Source organism: Marmota flaviventris, chromosome 4 (genome assembly GCF_047511675.1).
Source record: "Marmota flaviventris isolate mMarFla1 chromosome 4, mMarFla1.hap1, whole genome shotgun sequence".
Taxonomy (NCBI): domain Eukaryota; kingdom Metazoa; phylum Chordata; class Mammalia; order Rodentia; family Sciuridae; genus Marmota; species Marmota flaviventris.
Window position 1 is genome coordinate 142,217,023 of NC_092501.1, and position 18,417 is coordinate 142,235,439.

Genomic DNA, 18,417 nt, shown 5'->3' on the forward strand with positions numbered 1-18,417 from the left:
AAACTTCTGTTTCTCCATCTGTATGTAGGGATGGCTTGCGAAGTTTATCAATGGGGATCAAAAAGGATAAAAGTCCTCTTTATACAAATGTTAGTTATTACTGTTAATTATGGCTACCATCTGTTGAAAACCGCGTCTATGTTTTAATCCTGAACATTGTCTTCCCTTGAAGCAGTATCTTTCCATGGAAAGGCTGGGATTGGGGCTGGGAGTAAAAGCAGTGCCCCTCGTGTGCCCTAGACCACAGGTGGTGGGTGGTGGTCCCGGTGTTGACCTCTGCAGAGGACCATCTGTGGATCCTGATGTCTGTCTTCTCCCCAGCTGTGATGGCCTTTCTCTTTGACCTGAAGGACTTGGTGGACCTCATGTCCATTGGCACGCTCCTGGCGTACTCTCTGGTGGCTGCCTGTGTTTTAGTCTTACGGTACGTATGGCATTTCTGGGCTCCATGACAAAGGTAGGTGCATGTAGCCATTTAACATCCTAATAAAAGGCTTATGTGGATGGGCATGGTGGCACATGCCTATAATCCCAACGGCTCAGGAGGCTGAGGCAGGAGGATTGAGAGTTCAAAGTCAGCCTCAGCAACTTAGCCAGGCACCTAGCAACTCAGCAAGACCCTGTCTTAAAATAAAATATGAAAAAAAAAAAAATGTGTTGGGCTAGGGATATGGCTCAAGCGGTAACGCTCGCCTGGCATGCACGCGGCGCTGGGTTCGATCCTCAGCACCACAGAAAAATAAAATAAAGATGTTGTGTCCTCCAAAAACTGAAAAATAAATATTAGAAAATTCTCTCTCTCTCTCTTCTCTCTCTCACTTTCTCTCCTAAAAAATATAAAATAAAATAAAAAATGTGGCATAACTTTTAGGTTGGTGACAGCTCCTTTGGAAGTTGCCAAGGACAGTGTATGGTGTGGCAGTTGGAAACACTTGAAAAGAGTCAGGGTGGCCCCAACCTTCCTGAATCATGTGCCCTCATTTTTTCTGGGTAGAAGTTAGGAAGATACAGATGGTTCTCAGCTCCACTGTTGGGTCTGGATCCTGGGATTAAGATTTTTGAAGGTTTTAGGGTAATGACTAAAACTGTCCAAATTCTTGGGATAGAGGGGACTGGGCCCTGGCCCTGGAGGGCACTGGGAGGATCCAAGGAACTGTGTGATGCTCCTGGAGCCGGGTTGCACTGTGACTGGGAAAATGAATCCCCTTGCTTGGTGTGGGTGGCCTCGGTTGATTTTCAGGGACATGTTCCAGGGTCTGGCTGTTTCCATCTTGAGGACAGTCACAGTGAAGTGGCTCCTGGGCCCAAGATCAGGGCTTGGTGTTCTCACCCACCCCAGTACCTCCTCCCAAAGCACAGCTCTAGGCTTCAGTTTTCCTTTTACTGTGGGGAGACAGGGCTCCACCCCAGGGATGGCCCAAGGTGGCACTTGTCATGAGACCATGTGCTCATGGAGACTCTAGTGTTGGTCACCCTGCAAGAACGTCCTCATTTCTTTTCAGGTATTTATACTCGTGAGGCCGTTGGTCCCATTTCTGATGTACTCAGCACCTAATCTACATAGGACCTGAGCTGAGCCTCAGTGGTGGCTTTGTAGAATCAGCTAAAACTATTCTACATGCCTTTTATTCCTTCCTTCCCTTGGCACAATGCTAGAATGTTCTCAAAGGTTCCTCCACTTTCTTAATTGACCAAGGTCATGTTACACAGGAGACTCCGTGCAAAAACAGTTAGCTATCTTTATTGCTCACTCTTAGAATTGATAATATGCAAAAGAATTTAAAAGGCATTCTGTTTTTCGAAGCTGTGGAAGAGAGTTGCACTTTGTTCATTTTGGGCAAAGATAAGGAACCACGTTTAAAATGGAAGCTTTTCTTGCAGGTAGCTCCTGTCCTGGAAATCATGCCTCAGGCTCGGTCCTTCACCCAGCTCTATAGAGTTATTTACTCCAAGGCTCTTGGAGTTTTAGAATAAATTGATCCAATTAGGTCACGCAAACAGAATTTCTCAAATCCATCAGCCTGCAGACAGGATTCTCTGGCTCTCTGCACCAAACAGGATTCTAGTGTTATTGCTTTCTATTTCTGTCCTTACTCTTAGCTCTCTGCAAACATGGTTTTGAGGGAAGTGGCCTAATATCTTAACATTCAAGGGCCCCTTCTTCACATTCGTAGAGAAACTCTTGGGACATTGACTGAGTTGCCTTACAGTGGAGGTCATATTCCCCCAAAACAGACATTGAGGGTGTTACCGAGAAGCTGGAAGAAGTACCCAGGTCTCTTCCCAGTCTCTATACCATTCTGACCCTCTCTGTCCTATTTCATGCCTTGTGTCTTGGGCAATTTATCTTTGAAGGCTTGCTGAGAACTTCAGTTGTGTGCTTCTTCCCTTAATGAAAGCAGATTACAGTGGTCATGCCCCATGCATCTCTTTCCAGATATCAGCCAGAACAGCCGAACCTGGTGTACCAGATGGCCAGAACCAGTGATGAGCTAGATCAAGTCGACCAGAATGAACTGGTGAGCACCAGTGATTCCCAGACAGGCTTTTTACCAGAAGCAGAGAAGTTTTCTTTGAAAGCTATACTGTCACCCAAAAACATGGAGCCTTCCAAGTTGTCTGGGCTAGTTGTGAACATTTCAGCCAGCCTCATAGGTAAGAGCTTGCCTCTTCCCTGTAAGGGGTGTGGGGACTTGCTTGTTGGCACTGTAGGGTTTCTTGTCAATGGGGATGGGGTGGGGGGGGACGTTGCTGGAGAAGATGAATATCTGGTTTGCTAACAGACTGTGACATAAATTTTTCTGTCCAAATTGTAATTGATTCCACAGAAATGAAGTTCCCTCTGGACAGGTTTTTGGGGAGAACGGAGGGTACCTGTAGGAACTTGAGAACTGGTTGAGCTGTACCCCTCTTTTTTTTTCTCTCCCTCTCAGCAATTCTTATCATCATATTGTGCCTGGTGGCCGTGCTTGGAAGAGAGGCTCTGGGCAATGGGGAGCTGTGGGCAATCTTTCTGGTCACGGGATCTATCCTCCTCTGTGCACTGGTCACGGGCATCATCTGGAGGCAGTCTGAAAGCAAAACCAAGCTCTCATTCAAGGTGAGCACCTCAGCTTAATAGACCTGTGGGGAATCTCCTGGTAGATCTGAGACCTGGTCCTGCTGGGAGGCTGTTCCAGACCTTGGTGCTCCAGAGGTGCTCAGGCCAGCTGCCCTTGGGAAATGGGGCAGGGATCCTTAGGACACAGGGGGTGTCTGCTGAGTAAAGCCGTGACTCTCGGGTGATGGGGTGCACCTCGTCCACGGGGACTTACTGTAAATGTCTGTCTCAGTGGATTACATGTCATTTCCAAGCTTCTACATTTTTAGATTATACGAATCATAAAATAGTTTTACCTTAGAGATGAAGTGGAGAATAATGAGAGGAAAATTAGAAAGAAGTTCACTTTGGCAATTAGTGGCTTGGAATCCAATTCCACCTACTGAGATTTGCCGGTGGGCGTGTCCGTGTGAACTGGAGGTGTGGGGATGTGCATTGCAGTCGCCACCCTCTGTGATCTGACACCGCCTTTTGTCTCTGCAGGTCCCCTTCTTGCCGGTGCTTCCTGTCCTGAGCATTTTTGTGAATATCTATCTCATGATGCAGCTGGACCAGGGCACGTGGGTCCGGTTTGCTGTGTGGATGCTCATAGGTATGTTAGGTCAGGGGTTTTTCCACCTTCTCCTGGGGCCTCCCCCTGCCCTCAGGCCTATGAGGGCTGCTCATTTGTCTTGCCTGCTATTTGGCTGGGAGGTTAATGTCATAGACCCTCCTTCGTTCCAGATTTCATAACACAAGGAAACACGTCATCAACTGTTTTTTCTAAAACAATGTTAGGCCCCCCTGGTAGGTTGTAGGTTCTCCCCTCCCTTTTAGATACTTTTCAAGTAAGAATCTATTGCCCAAGCTGGTTACCTTGTTAGTCTGGGGCTGGATGTTACTAAGTACCAGGCTCGGAGTATTGGTGATAAGATACCTGTTACTCCATTCGGAAGAATCTGGACTGGGCCTTCTGCAGCCTGGCCCGCACCGGGTCTGTGTGGGACTGTAGACCCTGGCAGGCATGGGATCACCGACTGATGATAGTGTCTTCCTCACAGAAGGACAGCACTTCAGAGCCCGGGGAAGGTACTGCCAGGGCCGGGAGGCTCTTGACAGGACTCATTCTCTTGTTCCTGACATGTGACGACCAGGGGTGCCTGGTCTGGGGGTCTGCTGCCTGGGTGTCAGTGAACCCTCTCTAGGGCTGTGTCCCGGTCCCTGTGGGCCTCTGACCCCTGGTCCTGGAGGGGCTCTACCTGGGTCCATCCTCTCAGTGTCTGAGTCCTCACACTGATGCCCAGGAGCCCCTCCTTGACCTTTGCCCTGAGGGCTGTGTCCTTGACAAGACTGTCAGCCCTGGGTTCAGGTGCTATAGCAAGATGGCTGCTACCTCTTGGTGTCCCAGGGTCCCCAGCGGCACTTTTTCTCAAGGACATATACTCCTCTTTAGGTGAAGGGACAGGTACTCCTCTGCAGTCTCGCCTGTGAGATTAGACTCTATAGCACTCGTTAAAACAGCTGCTTTTTGCCCATTTGCTGGTGGTGGTGAGGAGCACCTCTTCCCACCACCCCCGTAGAAGTCCCTGTGAGGTCATTTCCTGAGCTTCTTCCCATGTGTCAACAGCACAAGGTGGCCCTGGGGCCGCTGGCCAGTCCCTGGGCGAGGGGTTAGAAGCCTAGGCTGCAGGCCCCACTAACACCTTTGGAGTCACGGATGCTGGCTTTTCAGGTTGAGTAGGTTCCCTCACCTGCAGTGGGACTAGGCAGAAAGCCAAGAACCTGCCCCAAATCCCACCTTCGTCAGGAGCAGTAGGGGTTAAGCTGGGGCCATGAGGCTCTCCCTGGCCTTACCCCAGCTGCTCAGGAAGGGGCAGTGTGAGGACGCCTGGAAGGATGTGGGTAGCTTTGCATAGGAGAAGTAAGTCGATGACCTTGGCTGACCTTATATACGTGCCCAGTTTGTGCAGATGGAGAAGTCCGCGCCCGGGCGGCCCTCTGCACCTGAGCCCCCGCGTGTGCTGGGTAGCCCCACCCACCCTGCTCACGCCTCTGCTCTGCTTTTGGCCCACAGGCTTCGTCATCTACTTCGGCTATGGGCTGTGGCACAGCGAGGAGGCGTCCCTGGGCACTGACCAGGCAAAGACTCCCGACGGCAATTTGAACCAGTGCAAGTGACATGCAGCCTCGCTGGCCAGAGCTGTGGCAGCCCCGAGGGATGTCTGCAGAGGACTGGGCAGCACCTCACTCTCCACCAGTATAATAGGAACCACCCTCGTCCGCGACACCCCCAGTGCCACCAAAGGTGCAACTAACCGTATTGCAGCCGCAGCCAGCGCCTGAGGCCCCGGCCTCCTCCAGACAGCTCCCTGGCCAGGGCCACCTGGCTGTGGCTGGCCATATATCTCCTTACTTCCCTCTGAACAAAGAAAACAGCCCCTCTCCTCGCCAGCCGGCTGTGCTGCTGTGGCCCCCGGCAGAGGGGAGGTCACTTGGTCTCCCTCCCTGGGGACTGCTCTGGTATTGCAAGCATACATACTCTAGACCTCCAGTAGCCATTTCCCCCCTCAGCCCCAAACAGCCGGCCATAGATGCAAGATGAGTACCACAAAACAGTGTGTCCCCAGCAGTGCCACCCCAGAGCCAAGTGACAGCAATTCACTAGAAGAATAACAGGGCTGTTAGACTTCCCTTGCTCCTACCCTCTGAGTTGCTTCCAGATGGGGTGTTAGGACTGGGCCTCTCCCCACAGTGCCCTCTGAGCAGGTTGGCTCTGACACCGTCACAGACCCAGCCCACCGCGGGGGAGCAGGACCGAGGGCAGGCGGTTCATCCTAGGCACCGAAGATGAGAGGCTTCTGGTGCGAACAAAGGCCTTGAGGTCAGGGGAGGGCTGGCTGTCTCGTGCATGCCCATAGACCAGGGGACCTTCTCCAGTCCCGTTCCTGGAGGTCAGGAAGAGTTCCTGCTGCTCTGGTGTCTGTCGCTGCTGGCCATGTGTCCTGAGTAACTGGAACACTGTGTTTGTGTAGGACTGGCCCCAGAAGAGTTTCACACTCTGGGGTCTTTTCCATTCACTAAGTCTTGCCCTCTGGTGGCTTGCGCACCAGTCTTTTGGATCTTATAAGGTTCTCAAAACAGGTGGCAGCTCGGTCTGCGGTTGTGACACTTCTGCCCCCTGACATGGTCTGTTTGGCTTCTGATGTATAAGGAAATTGAATCCTCCTGTTAGTTGTGAATCACTCCACCAGATTAAGTTGGGGCTTAACATTAACTTGGAAAATGACCAAACAATGACTGCGAGCCGCTGGCCTGTGGGTCGGGGTGTGTGGTCCACAAGGAGGCAACTTGGAGTCCTGTTGCTCTTGTGTATCTGTGGTCCAGATGCTGCGGCTTTCCATACCATTGAGGTCCAGCGGAGACCTCAGTGTCCTTCTGTGACTCCTGTCTACACCCTGCACTCTGTCCCCTCCTTCTGTAGCTGGGGTGGGACCCAGGACCAACACCATTTCACACACTCCTTGTAGATGGAAGCCCAGGGAAGGGGAATGCTGATGGAGCCTCACTTCCATTTAAAGTACCACCGGAGCCCACAGGGAGGGTGAGAGAGAGCCGCATTTTAGACACCACAGAGAAGTAGCTGCTGCTTTTAAAGCTTAGATTCCTGTTTCTTTCCTGCCTGGCCATTGATGCAAATCTGGTGGGAAGAAACTTGATTGACTGATGGCTCTTGTCTTTTCCCCTCTGTTCCAGGAGGTTCTTAGAGAGATGTAAGCGTTAGTGAAACTGGCCTGGGGCCGTGGCTCAGTGGCGGAGCTCTTGCCTAGCATGTGCGAGGCCCTGGGTTTGATCCCCAGCACCACAAAATAAAAATAAAGCAGCTAAAAGACCAGGTCAGCCAATGAAGGGTGGCCCATGGCCAAGAGCTAGGGAATTATGCCCAGTTCTGACCACTTGCTGGAAGCTTTATTCCAAGTTGCATCTGTGAATGTCCCAGAGGGAGTATCCTAAGACCCCAAGGGTTGGGTTTCCAAAGAAAGGTATTTAAATTTATGTAGATTGGTGCTGTAAAATATTTTCATAAACATTAACTTATTTTGTTGGGGGTTTTAGTTGTCTGTTGTCTTCTTATGACCTATTAGGTTTGTTTGCCTGATTTTTTTTTTCCTGTTATTTTTTCTGTATAGGCAAAGAGAACTTGGAGGAAGGAGGGTGAACAATGAGGTGGGAGGGAGAGAGCATTCTGTTTCTTTAACTTCCTTTCTGGCTGAAATCTTTGTGCAAGCAGCGCTTGATGGTCTGTTTACAAGTTGATGTGTCGGCCTGTATCGTCATCAATCTGCACGGTGGGAAGGGGTGTTTGGGGGTTTGACCACAGTCAGACAGTCTCCCATCACGGGAACATGCTGACAGCCACAGATCTGCCCTCCTTTCCTCAGTCAAATGCTTACTGTGCAACACAGAAGCTCACAGGGGTCGGGGGTGGGGGATATGGTGCCCCTGTACCCTCCCTTGTTAGAGGAAAAACTTCTTCAGAAAGCACACATAAGGTGACTTGCATGAAGAGTTCATTGCTTTTGTTAAAGATTGTGTGCATTTGTCAGGGGGCTTTTCTGTGTAATAGGGGCAGTGATACATGGAATGGTATTTGGGGTGAGCCTCTCAATTTTAATAAGCCTTTTCTTACCACATCCCTCATTCCTTCCCCGGAAATAAAAACACACAGGCAAAGAAAAGAAAAAAAGAAAGAATAGTTTCACATCTCTTAACCCCTTGTGCAAATAAGAATATCATTCTCAGTTTTAGGACTTGGGTGGTATTTTCCTACGTAGTCAGGATGTGCAACCTTCTGAAGATGCACACATCCTGTGGAATGCCCTGTCTTCTCTTGTTGTGCACCGGGCCCAGATACTCAGATTAGAAAGACTCATTTTCAATGAGTAAGCACCCTTTCTCTCGCCAGGCTCAAATTTCTCTTTGCCAGGCTCAAATTTAGGAAGAAGCCAATAGTAGGAACCCCCAGGAGCTCTGCTGAAGAATAGGGGTGATGAATGTCTCCTGAGCAGCAGCGGGGGACCCCAGTGACGGGCTGGGATGAGAGCTGCCTTCTGGGTGGCACTCCCATCATCCCCGTCCACGCCTCTCAGGTGGACTTTTGTGCATTGGACACATGGTTTCAATCCAAGAGGGAAAACTGTATACTCCTCTTTCCTGGGCCAGCTCAGAAAACTGTTAAATTCATACTGTTTTCAGAATTGTTCAAATCTTCCCCCATTTGGCAAAAAAAAAAAAACCAAAAAAACAAACAAAAAAAAACTCCATTGAATCCCTTATCTCTATCTGGCAATCAGCCACCTAGTTCCAAGTGCTGAGGCAGTGTTTAGCCCCACATGTCACTCCCCTGCCTGTGGCCCGAAGTGACTGCAGGACGAGGGGTCTCTGGGATTCTACACCCATCCTTCCTGACCAAGGCCTTGGAGCGCCCCCTCCTGCACCTTTGGTGTGGCCGCGTGCACATCTGGAGGAGACCCAGGGCCGCCCTGCACTTTGGGGTGCTTCATGCAGGATGCTGGGAGACTTGTGAGGGGCCTGCTCCCCGCTCCCCGCTGACACCGAGCAGGCATTCTGAATTAGCTGTAGGCTCTTGCCCAGCACGGTGAGCCTTGGACAGCTGTGAGTACTGGACAGGAGGCTGGGTTCCATGTGTGGACATGCCCTGCACAGACCCCACCCAGCCTTTCTTACGCATTGCTGGACATACTGGGCTCACTGCAGGAGCGTTCCTGGCTCCCCGCTGGGACCCTCCTTTTTTATTAGAATGTGCCCTGTTCACTGACACTTTTTTCTTGCTAATAGGAGCTGATGGTTAAGTTCCGTTGGCACCCAAGTGCCAGGGCGCCTGTCCTCGGTGTTAATGGACGGGTGGAGGAGTGTGTCCAGGTCCACCCTCTAGTGGGTTCCTGTGCTCCCAGGACAGGAATTACTTGGGCAGAGGATGTGTGATGCATGTGCAAAACTTACGGAGTTCAAGTTCAGACGGAACTGAGTATATGTTGTGTATAATTGTGTAAAATTCAAACCCTGTCTGTTTGCCATGGTCATGAGTATTCTATGTGAGGCTCCCAGGGGAGAAGTACATTTGTCAGACTTTTGAGGGATCATGAAATGCTTCATTGATGCAGTGGTGCCAGATGCTACACTCCAAGTGACATTGTGGTTATGGTGCCTAATGGATTCTCAAGGCAAAAATAAGTCACCCGGCTTTCATCTTTGTCACTCTTAATCCAGAGCCTTTTGGTGCCCATTGCTTCATTGAGCCACAGGCTCTCTTCCCAGAGGGACCTGGTGAGACCAAGGCGCTCTAGGCACAGTTCCCAAGGAGCCCTCCAGGATCGTCCTGTTAACAGTTGAACTGCCTGCCGGCCAGAAACCCACGTGAGACAGAGACCTTGTCCAAGAGGATGTTCTCAGGGGATAATGTGTCCAGCAGGGTCAGGAAGCAGGGGTGGGGAGATGCATTCAGACTTTGTTAATTGATTAACAAGGTATATGGTTTCATGTTTCTCGATGACAAACTTTTTCAGTTTGGGGACTTATTTTCCCATTTGAGAAGTTATAATATATATTTAAGGTATGTTTCCTGCTCCCGTTGTGCCTTTCAGCTTCGGTGGGTTTAAGGATCACAAAAGGGTCATGATACTAATGAGGGTTGGTTTATTATCAAACCTGAATAGCTGTGGTTTCTCCAGGAAGTTTTTTTCTTCTACTGAATATGGAGCCATTACAAAAGAGTTGTGTGTTTTTTATTATGTAAATTGTATGATATTTTTTTGCTCGTTTGATGTTCTATTTTTCTAATAGTTTCTTATAGTTTCTTATAATGGTGATACTAGATTTAGATTCTGATGCGAACTGCAAATCAGGTTGGTCTCTGCTGGGCCCCTCCTGTTTTCTTATTATATTTTATTTTATTTTAAGGACAAGCGCAGGTGTCATCCATCACCTTTAAAAAAAAAAATGTGAAACTGCTCTGTTTCTCTTTTTGCTGACTACACTGTACATTGACAACTTCCTACCATACTTTATGTTGTAAAATCAAACTATTTTGTGGTACATTATCTCATGCTTCTGCAAAATCTAATAAATTCTGTCTGTGGCTTCCGTGTATACTGTGTGATCTCAAGACTTCTAGCGGCTTTTGCCTGGGTTCCTCCCAAGCGCGCCCCACTGTGGAAAGTTACAGATCTCAGCTCCTTCAGCGTCTTCCTGCTTTCCCATAGCCAATGGTTTTAATCATATGGCCTCGTTTTCTTGTAGCCAGTGGGGGAATCCTTATCCCGACCACTTGAGCCTCAGCCAGGGAATCCCTCAGACCCACATTTGTGAGTGTCTTCTTTCTGCCTCGTCTCCAAACCTGCTTGGCTTTGGGGTTCCAGAGGTCACCAGCCATTGGACAAATACTGAAGGACATGGGACTCAGCAAGAGCCCTTCCACTGACACCTTGGCTGACATGCTCACTATTTTGTTAGGGGGATTGGGGTGCAGGCAGGGCATAAAGGAGCTGGGGGCAGATTTGTAGCTATTCTAATGATTGATATCCCACTCTTCCAGCTCCCTGGAGAAAGGACACATTGTTTTTGCACAGAAGGCAAATTCAGCCATGTGGGTCTTAATTCCCAGACATTGAGTGCAGTGATTCATACTGGAAGACCGGTTGCCTGGAAGATAAGGTTTAACCTTTGCATTTGCTCAGCTGATGGATAGCACTGGAAGCAGGCATGCAGGGGGCTGGACAGGAAAGGACAGCAAACTGCTCTTTCTGGTGCCCATCGTGTTTACAATCAGGACGGTGTGATGCAAATCCGTGCCAGGGCACTACACACACATTTTGGGTTCCTTGGCCACACAGGGAATCAGACCCAAGCTTGGGCAGTGTGAAAACAAGGATGTGCATGTGTCTCAGGAAGACAGGGTAGCTTCCACCCCCAGTGTGATTACTGTTAGACACAACTTAAAGGAAGGAGAGAACCAACAGGCAGCCCTGGTCTTACAAAGTGCGCTGTCTTAGCAAAGCAGCCCAGAGTGCTCAATGCATCCTGGAATTGGGAAATGGGCACAGGCTCCGGGCACACCTTGTTCCTGGATGTCTGTGTCTAGTAAGAAGGCAAGCTCTGGACCCTGGTTCCTGCAGCGCCACACTGCCACCTAGTGGTTGCTGCTGGGTACTGCAAGGCAGCCTGGAAAGATGCTTCAGTTTTTCAGCAATTTCTTAGACTAGGGCTCCATAAGACCCTGTGCAGCCATTCCAGTCTGCAGTACCAAGGGAACTTCACCTAGGCAAACCTTTCCTCATGCAGTTCGATTGTGAGATGCTTCTGGTGAATCAAAAGCTGTCCCCCAAATTAGCTCAGCATTCCAGGTAACCAGGAATCCTATGGAACTCTAGCCCAGGGAACTCCCCTAGCCTTTCAGACCCTTCAGTCACCCCAGATCTGGGCAGAATCTGGGGCTGCAAAGGGGAGGATTGGAACCAACTGTAGATAAGCATGTCTGCCCCCCCAAAGGGATTTGTTTAGTTTTACAAGCCATACATATAGCTGTAAAAAAATACAATGTGAAAAAAAAAATCTTCAGAATAAAACAGTGTCTTTGCTACTGGAAAGAACAGCCCCAGCAAACTCCTTGGCCTCTCAGCAAGGCCAAACCCCTAATCCCAGAGGACTGAGGATGAGTAGGGAAGTGGGCAGGAACCATGCTGCGGGGTAGGGGGCAACTGCCAGCAATGCTTTTAAACTCTGCACAATAAGAGTGTGTTCTTCCACTAGCACGGTGGGGGAGGTGGGAAACTAAAGACTGCTCCCTGATACATTCATTTGGGTGCAGAAAAATAAGCAGTCACTAGGCAGAGACAGCAGCTGTGTTACAGGACTTGCTCAGGTGTCTGTGTGATACATGCCCAAGAGGAAGAAGGGGGTCACACACACAGGTGTTCAGAGATACAGAGCATTCCTACCCCACTGGAAACACTTCCAGACACAGTGAGGAAGCAAATGGATGGCATCTCCATGCTGAGATGGGAATGACAGAACTTGGCATTCAGAAGCCCCAGGTGTCTATCACTGTTTTGTTTTTATGAGGTCTGGGTCAAGAGGTTTCAGAGAAGCAAACTGGCTTTTTAAAAGATATTTGGCAAATGCAATTTAAGTGAATTAACTCTTCCTGTCTTAACAACCAGAATGGCTTGCCACTATTCAGTGATGGTGGTGCTGTGATGGTAATGGTGGTAATGGTGGTGTGGTGGTAGCCATGGTGATAGTGGTAGTGCTGCTGATGGTGGTGGTGGTGGTGATGGTGGTGCTGGTGATGATGGTATGGTGGATAGTGGTGATGGTGGTGGTGCTGTTGGTGATGTTGATGGTGGTGATGGTGTTGGTGGTGCTAGTGGTGGTGGTGCTGTTTGGTGATGGATAGTGGTCATGGTGGTAGTGGTATGTGTGAGTGTGTGTGTGTGTGTGTGTTTAAATAAATGATGCAGACTCAGGAGCAAGCAGGATCCTCACCTTCTAGTCACCATGAATGAGAGGACAAGTCATTCAATGTTTGATGCCCATGCACTGATGAAGCACCAGCTTTGCAGATGACCTTCAACTGTGCCTGCAGATGGGAAGCCATTCGACTCCTGGGTTCCTCCTGCATTTAACTCCTCCCTAGCAGCTCTGAGATGATACAAGACTCTAATATAGGATAGCCAAACTCTCCCAGGCTTCTTGGTACAAGGAAGGTGACAAATATTGGGTTGATTTCAGGGGTCTCCTCTGCCTGCTCTACATCAGCCACAGGAGGGGATAGTGTTTTCTCTGCAGACAGGACAGAGTCCATGCTAATCTCATTTCCTGCCCATGCCAAGGATGAGTCACCACTTGGCTCCTTTGTTAAGTGGAGTTGCTGACATCTGCTTCATTTACTGCACAGGGATGGGGCAAGGACAATGGTAGGCAGCTACTGTAAAAGTGTGAGGCACCCAACTTGCCCCAGAAGAAACTAGGTGGGGACATGTTGACAAATAAAGCATTAATCCATAGGAGGTCACCATCGATGATCTGGGAAGCACAGGTGATCTGAGGGGGGTCCTTAGGTATTTCTCATGAGGACAGGAAGTGGCTTGAAATGTGTCCTTTACACTGGGACTCTTCAGTGCTGTTTGACAATGTTGTGCAACACTTGTTCATGAGGCAGGCTTGCTGAGGTCTCCCCAAAGTAGCTGGCACTCCCACGTGCTCTAAAACCACCACAGGGAACTGGCAAACCGAGCTGCCAACTGGACACTCCAGGGTCAGGCCTGGTGGCCAAACCTGCCATACCCCCAAGTGGCAGGATGGAGGAAGGGAGAACTTTTAGGTTGGAATGAGTGGACATGTCCCAGTTGCACTTGGTGTTACAGAGAGAGTCACCAAGATTCCCAGCATCCTGTCCCCCATTGTCAGTGTAGACACCTAACAGGAGGGCCCAAGACAGGGGATACAAATACAAATGGACAGAATGTAAGGCAGTTCGAGCTCTCTTTGGAGTAGAAACATCCTCATCCAGGTCTGAATTTTAAATAAATGGTGAGGGGTTTCACTCCATCTTTTGTGTCCTCTTTCTAGCCAATTCCGATTCAATCCATCTGGGTAGAGCAGAACCATGAAACTCCCTAAGTCCACAGCATGGGCTGCCAAAGGCCCTGGACTGGAAGAGTGGATGCAGGGACCTGCTGAGTCTGGGGACAGGGGAGTCTCTAGATTTCTCTCATGACACTCTGCTGACCCTGGCACGCACATAGAAAAGGAACCCCACCTGCGAAACACCTCCCTTGCCTCCTGCCTGGGATCCCCAGCCTGAGAGAGACAGGTCTCCAGTTACATCAAGTGGATATCACAGAAGGTCCCTCAAGTTCGTTTTAATAGGCTTTAGATTTAAACACAAATATGCAACACAGAAACTGGAGGGACAGGAAGAGGAATGTTGTGGCCCCATTAAACTAATCCCAGAGAATGCAAGCCCCAGCCCCACCCCATCATGACATCCAGCCAGAACCTCTTTGTCCCAGCCTGTGGCAAACAGTCAGTGGGGACAGGGCCGGACAGGTCTCCCAACCCCCTGAAGAGACCAGTGCTGTTGGGCAGGTCTGTCTGCAGTAGGTGGGGACACTGCGGAATCTACATGAGGACACAGCACCCCAGCCTGGGAGGCAGATTTCCATGTCAAGAGAGGTCCAAATCCTAATGGTGTGGGGTATAGGTATTAAGGAGGAGGCATGGCTGCTACTGCCGCCTGTGTTTTGGGGAGCAGTAATGGCTCAGATGAGGAGCCATATGTGATGGGTGTTGGTGATGAAGAAATTAAGCCAGGGCCGTGTGGAAATGAGCTCGGAGCCCGGGGCCGGGCTGCTTAGAGCACAACTCTAGTCCACCTAGTAAGGGATTCCTTAGTTCTAACATTGCTACGACTTTGACCGCAACAGCCTAACACTGTACCACATTCTAGCATCACACACTGAAGTCTGTATTGCTGTGTAACTGCTTTTAGCATGTGCGGTTATGGAAGCGGTTCCTAATTCGGAGAGCTAAGCTGAATTTGTGTCGGCAGGTTGTGCCTGCTGAAAGAATAAAGATTGTGTGTTTAGTCAACGTGGCATGATCTACTCTACTGGAATGCCCAACTCAATACCACAGATCATGCAAAGCCACTAAAGGGAAAAGAACTGTTTCTCCACGGAGAAGCTACTGTGTGTGTCCCCAGAATGGGCAAAACCCTTGGAAGTTCGCTAGAAACGAGGTATGCCTGAGGCCAAGAAGCCCAACTTGGAGCTGTGTGAGGCATATATACCACGTCTGCCTCCAGGTCAGCCACATGTGTGACACTGGGCAAGCCAGCCCTTCCATGGGCCATTTCTTCCTGCTCAGTGGCTCTTCTTGTCATGGGCATGTTAGAAGGTAGACCTGGGCTCAGGACAACTTTGAGGGCTTTGGGGAGAAAAGTGCAGGGTCTTTGTCACAGGGAACAAAGGCATCGTTATCATCACCATATTGACTGTTTAAACTACTTCTTTCTTTTGTGTATCATGCTCCTAATCGTCCACAGCACTACATGAATATCTTTCACATTCTAATTCTACCATTTCAGAGACAATGGCCAGTCCAGTAGCCAAGGACTGCTGGTTGGCTGTTTCACTGGGCTTCTCTGTTTGGGAGATCCTTCTGGTCCTAGGTTAGGACCACGGTCAGATACAGAATTGCTCAATCATCCGGGAGAAAGTACAGCTGGGTTTCAGGGAGATCATGTGATGATCTAGCACCTCTTAGACAGTTTGGTTTTCTGGAAGTCCCTGCTAGAACCCCTGAGCCATCTCAATGTGAATGATGGGATTGAGATACAGAACCAAATTGAAATGGGGTTGCCTAGGAAATGCAGGCCTGAGGGTCAGATTTCAATGAGTTGACTGTTCACAGCATCCTTTAGAGCTGTAATGGAATGAGGAGGATGCTTTTCTATTCTGTGCCTGGTCAAATATGGATCCATCAGCAGTATTCCTTCATGAGGATAGGACACGAATGGTCTTGGTCATCTCCAAGGTCATGTCCAAGGTCTCACCCTCACTCTACAAGGTCATGCTCCTCCATGTATTTTTTTTTTTTGAGGGTACACTAATAGCTTATGACCAATTCCAAGATGCCATTTAGGAAAAAAAGCAAAACTTGTGTCACAAGACTGTATAGATGAGTCACTGTCATGAGTAACATTGGCAAAACTTTTCAACCCCCTTGGGGCTTCCCACTGTTATCCCTCATCCACTCACAACTGGAGGATTTGTAACTAAAACTTGCAGATGGAATACTAGTGACCTCACTCATGTTGACTATGAAGCCAGTTGTTCCAAAGGCAGTTATCATTCACAAATCGCTGGTGTTTGTGTTAGAGTACCACTTGGTGGTAGATCAAAAGGCGCTTCTTCTCTGTTTCTTTTTTTTTTTTTTTTCCTTTTTCTATTTTGGGTAGAAATATTCCTAGGAAGCTGGATAGAAATGCATTTTCATTTCCCAATAATTCTTAGGCACAAGTTAGAAAACTGCTGACCTTCACTAAAATATGTCAGCAAATCACGTTATAAAAAATGCAATTCAGAACCGCTGCATGTGTATATACGTATATCTAAATATACACACATATCGGTGCAGTACACAATGATTATTCAATGTATATTCAAAATTGAGCTATTTGAAACTAACCTGAAATTCTGCAGTGAAAGTTCATCACTCAAGAACAATTGGAGTTGTCTTTTGGCTCTAACTATGGTAAAACGTTTTTGCACATCAGACTCTACCGTTTACACCTTCCTAAGCGCCAACACCACGACAGTCTTACACAGGGGTCAGAAGAGGATGCTGCCTAGGATGCATTATGCAGCTACTGAGCATGCGCGCAGGGCGGCCGCCGGCACTTGGCCAGCACATGGTCAGCACTCCCCAGGGTGGACAGAAGCCTGAGCTCCCGAAGGCTGCGTGGTGACGTCATCTGGGCGTGGTGCTGACCCTGGCTGGGGAGGAGGGCCCGGATGAGGAGCCTCGGTAAACCGGGGATGTGGGGGAGAGTTTAATTGGGCTGGTTGGGTCCCCAGTTTGAAGCTTCCAAAGCAGCTCTTCATTGGTTCGGCTCAATCTCTTCTTCTCCTGGGTCTCTTTCTCCACGTATTCCTGGAGATTAGCATTTTCCTCTGACAGCTGTCTGCATGGGGGAGGGAGGTGATAAACAGTTAGGCAGCAAGAAGCTAATGACACTGAACCTGAGGTCAGGGACGGGTGGAGAGCAAGGAGAGGAGGAGGCCATGGCCTTCACGGGGAACAAGGACAGGTCTGCCCCAGGGACCAAGAACTTTGGTTGAAACTTAACTTCCGTCTCCCTGGCTCATTCATTTCCAGAGCCTCTCTGCCAACACCTGATCTGCCCACGTGGCTTCTGGAAGGTTAAGGGTACATACTGGTTGCCCAGTGCTCACAGAAAATAGCAGAGACTGGAGAAGAAAGGAGGGAGGCAGGGTCAGTGCTGGTGTACTGCTGAAAGGCTTGGCGGAGAGTCAACCTCATGGAGATGGACACTGACCATGCCATGGCACAGGGTGGTGATGGCCTCCAGGCAGCTGGGGGTGCCATGCCCTGGCCTCCCGCCCCAGGCGCGAGCCTTCACCATAGAAACTGTCCACCCTGCTGCAGAAACTGTCTGTGTATCTGTCCACCGCTGGATGGGAAGCCCTAGAGGACAGGGGCCAAGGCTCTGCTTGTTGACTCCCTGGGTTCCCACATGGCACATAATAGATGCTTGGTTAATGTTTGCTGATAAAGGATGCTGGATGAAATACGATTATGCTTTTTGTGCCTTCCCCCATGAAGACTGAGGTGCTGGTTTGTTGTATGTTTTACAAATTGGTAGCACTTTTGGGGAACTGACAGGGGAAAGTACATGTGCACCTGACAGTTGGACAGACTGAAGCCCTCTAGGACAAAGCCTGCATTTGCTCTTCTGATGAGGGTGACTTGCACATTCCTGGAGGGCAGTGCCTCTCTGACACTTCCTCCCACTCTCAGCCTGTGTCTGCAGGAAGGCAGATGAGACAGCCCACCTATAGCCTAGGGCTTGGGGACCCACAGGACAAGGACACTGTGACCTGCACCCTACCTACAGTCTTTTGTGTGCCTCTGAAGTGAGAACCAAGAGGCAGCATCAGGGGTTCAGTTGCAGAGCCAATGGCTGTGTGCGTGTGTGTCTGCATTTGTGCAAGAGCATGTGTGAGTGGGTGTGAGGTTAATGTGTGACTGAGGGTAGAGTGTGAGTGTGTGTGAGCAGGAGGGCAGGTGAGTGTGCCCAGTGTGTGTATATGTAAGTGTATGTGGGTGTTTGTTCGAGCATGCCCTGTCTAGTGTATGTGCACAGGAGGACACACCATAGGTGCACCAAGGAGCCCAGGTCGGTAGAGTGGGCAAGGCTTCCGGCCTGAGTCTCACCAAGGTGGCTCAGTCCTGTGGATGAAAGAGCCTCAGCAGGCCCCAAAGCAAAATCCTGCCTCGGCCCATCTGCACTATGGGAGTGAGGAACCCATCCCCTTCCTTGTAAGTGAGGGCTCCCCAGATCAGATCCTGCAGGGATAGGCAGGACTGAGATGGAAAGGGAAGATTCTGGAAGCCAGGAGGAGTAGGATGGTTGGTTCTCTTCTGCCTGGGAACACTCTACTGCTGTTTTTCTCTCAATCTCCTACAGAAACAAATCTCTTGACCTCCCAGTGCTGGTGGTGGCCCCTGCCACC

At 49.6% G+C, this 18,417-nt stretch overlaps 2 protein-coding genes across 6 annotated transcripts in view; one reads left to right on the top strand and one right to left on the bottom strand.

Annotated features, from left to right (window-relative positions):
* The window catches only part of Slc7a1 (solute carrier family 7 member 1), a 93,745-nt gene that overhangs the window by 65,375 nt on the left and 9,953 nt on the right, over positions 1 to 18,417 (top strand). Inside the window, exons 9-13 of one of the 2 annotated variants that reach the window (XR_011707421.1) lie at positions 322 to 424; positions 2,438 to 2,655; positions 2,934 to 3,100; positions 3,584 to 3,692; positions 5,154 to 5,384. Coding sequence is in view for 1 of the 2 variants with exons in the window: in XM_027928856.2 (XP_027784657.1) it covers positions 322 to 424; positions 2,438 to 2,655; positions 2,934 to 3,100; positions 3,584 to 3,692; positions 5,154 to 5,257 (701 nt within the window). In the remaining variant the exon portion in view is untranslated. Of the gene's footprint in view, positions 1 to 321; positions 425 to 2,437; positions 2,656 to 2,933; positions 3,101 to 3,583; positions 3,693 to 5,153; positions 10,247 to 18,417 lie in introns of those variants that run through there. The other variant, XM_027928856.2, reaches the window with a different exon arrangement.
* The window catches only part of Mtus2 (microtubule associated scaffold protein 2), a 381,665-nt gene continuing 377,360 nt past the window's right edge, over positions 14,113 to 18,417 (bottom strand). For all 4 annotated transcript variants that reach the window (XM_027928898.2, XM_027928897.2, XM_027928896.2 and 1 more), the window contains one exon: positions 14,113 to 16,844. In XM_027928898.2, the coding sequence (XP_027784699.2) occupies positions 16,631 to 16,844 (214 nt within the window). In that variant the 3' untranslated portion in view covers positions 14,113 to 16,630. The remainder of the gene's footprint in view (positions 16,845 to 18,417) is intronic.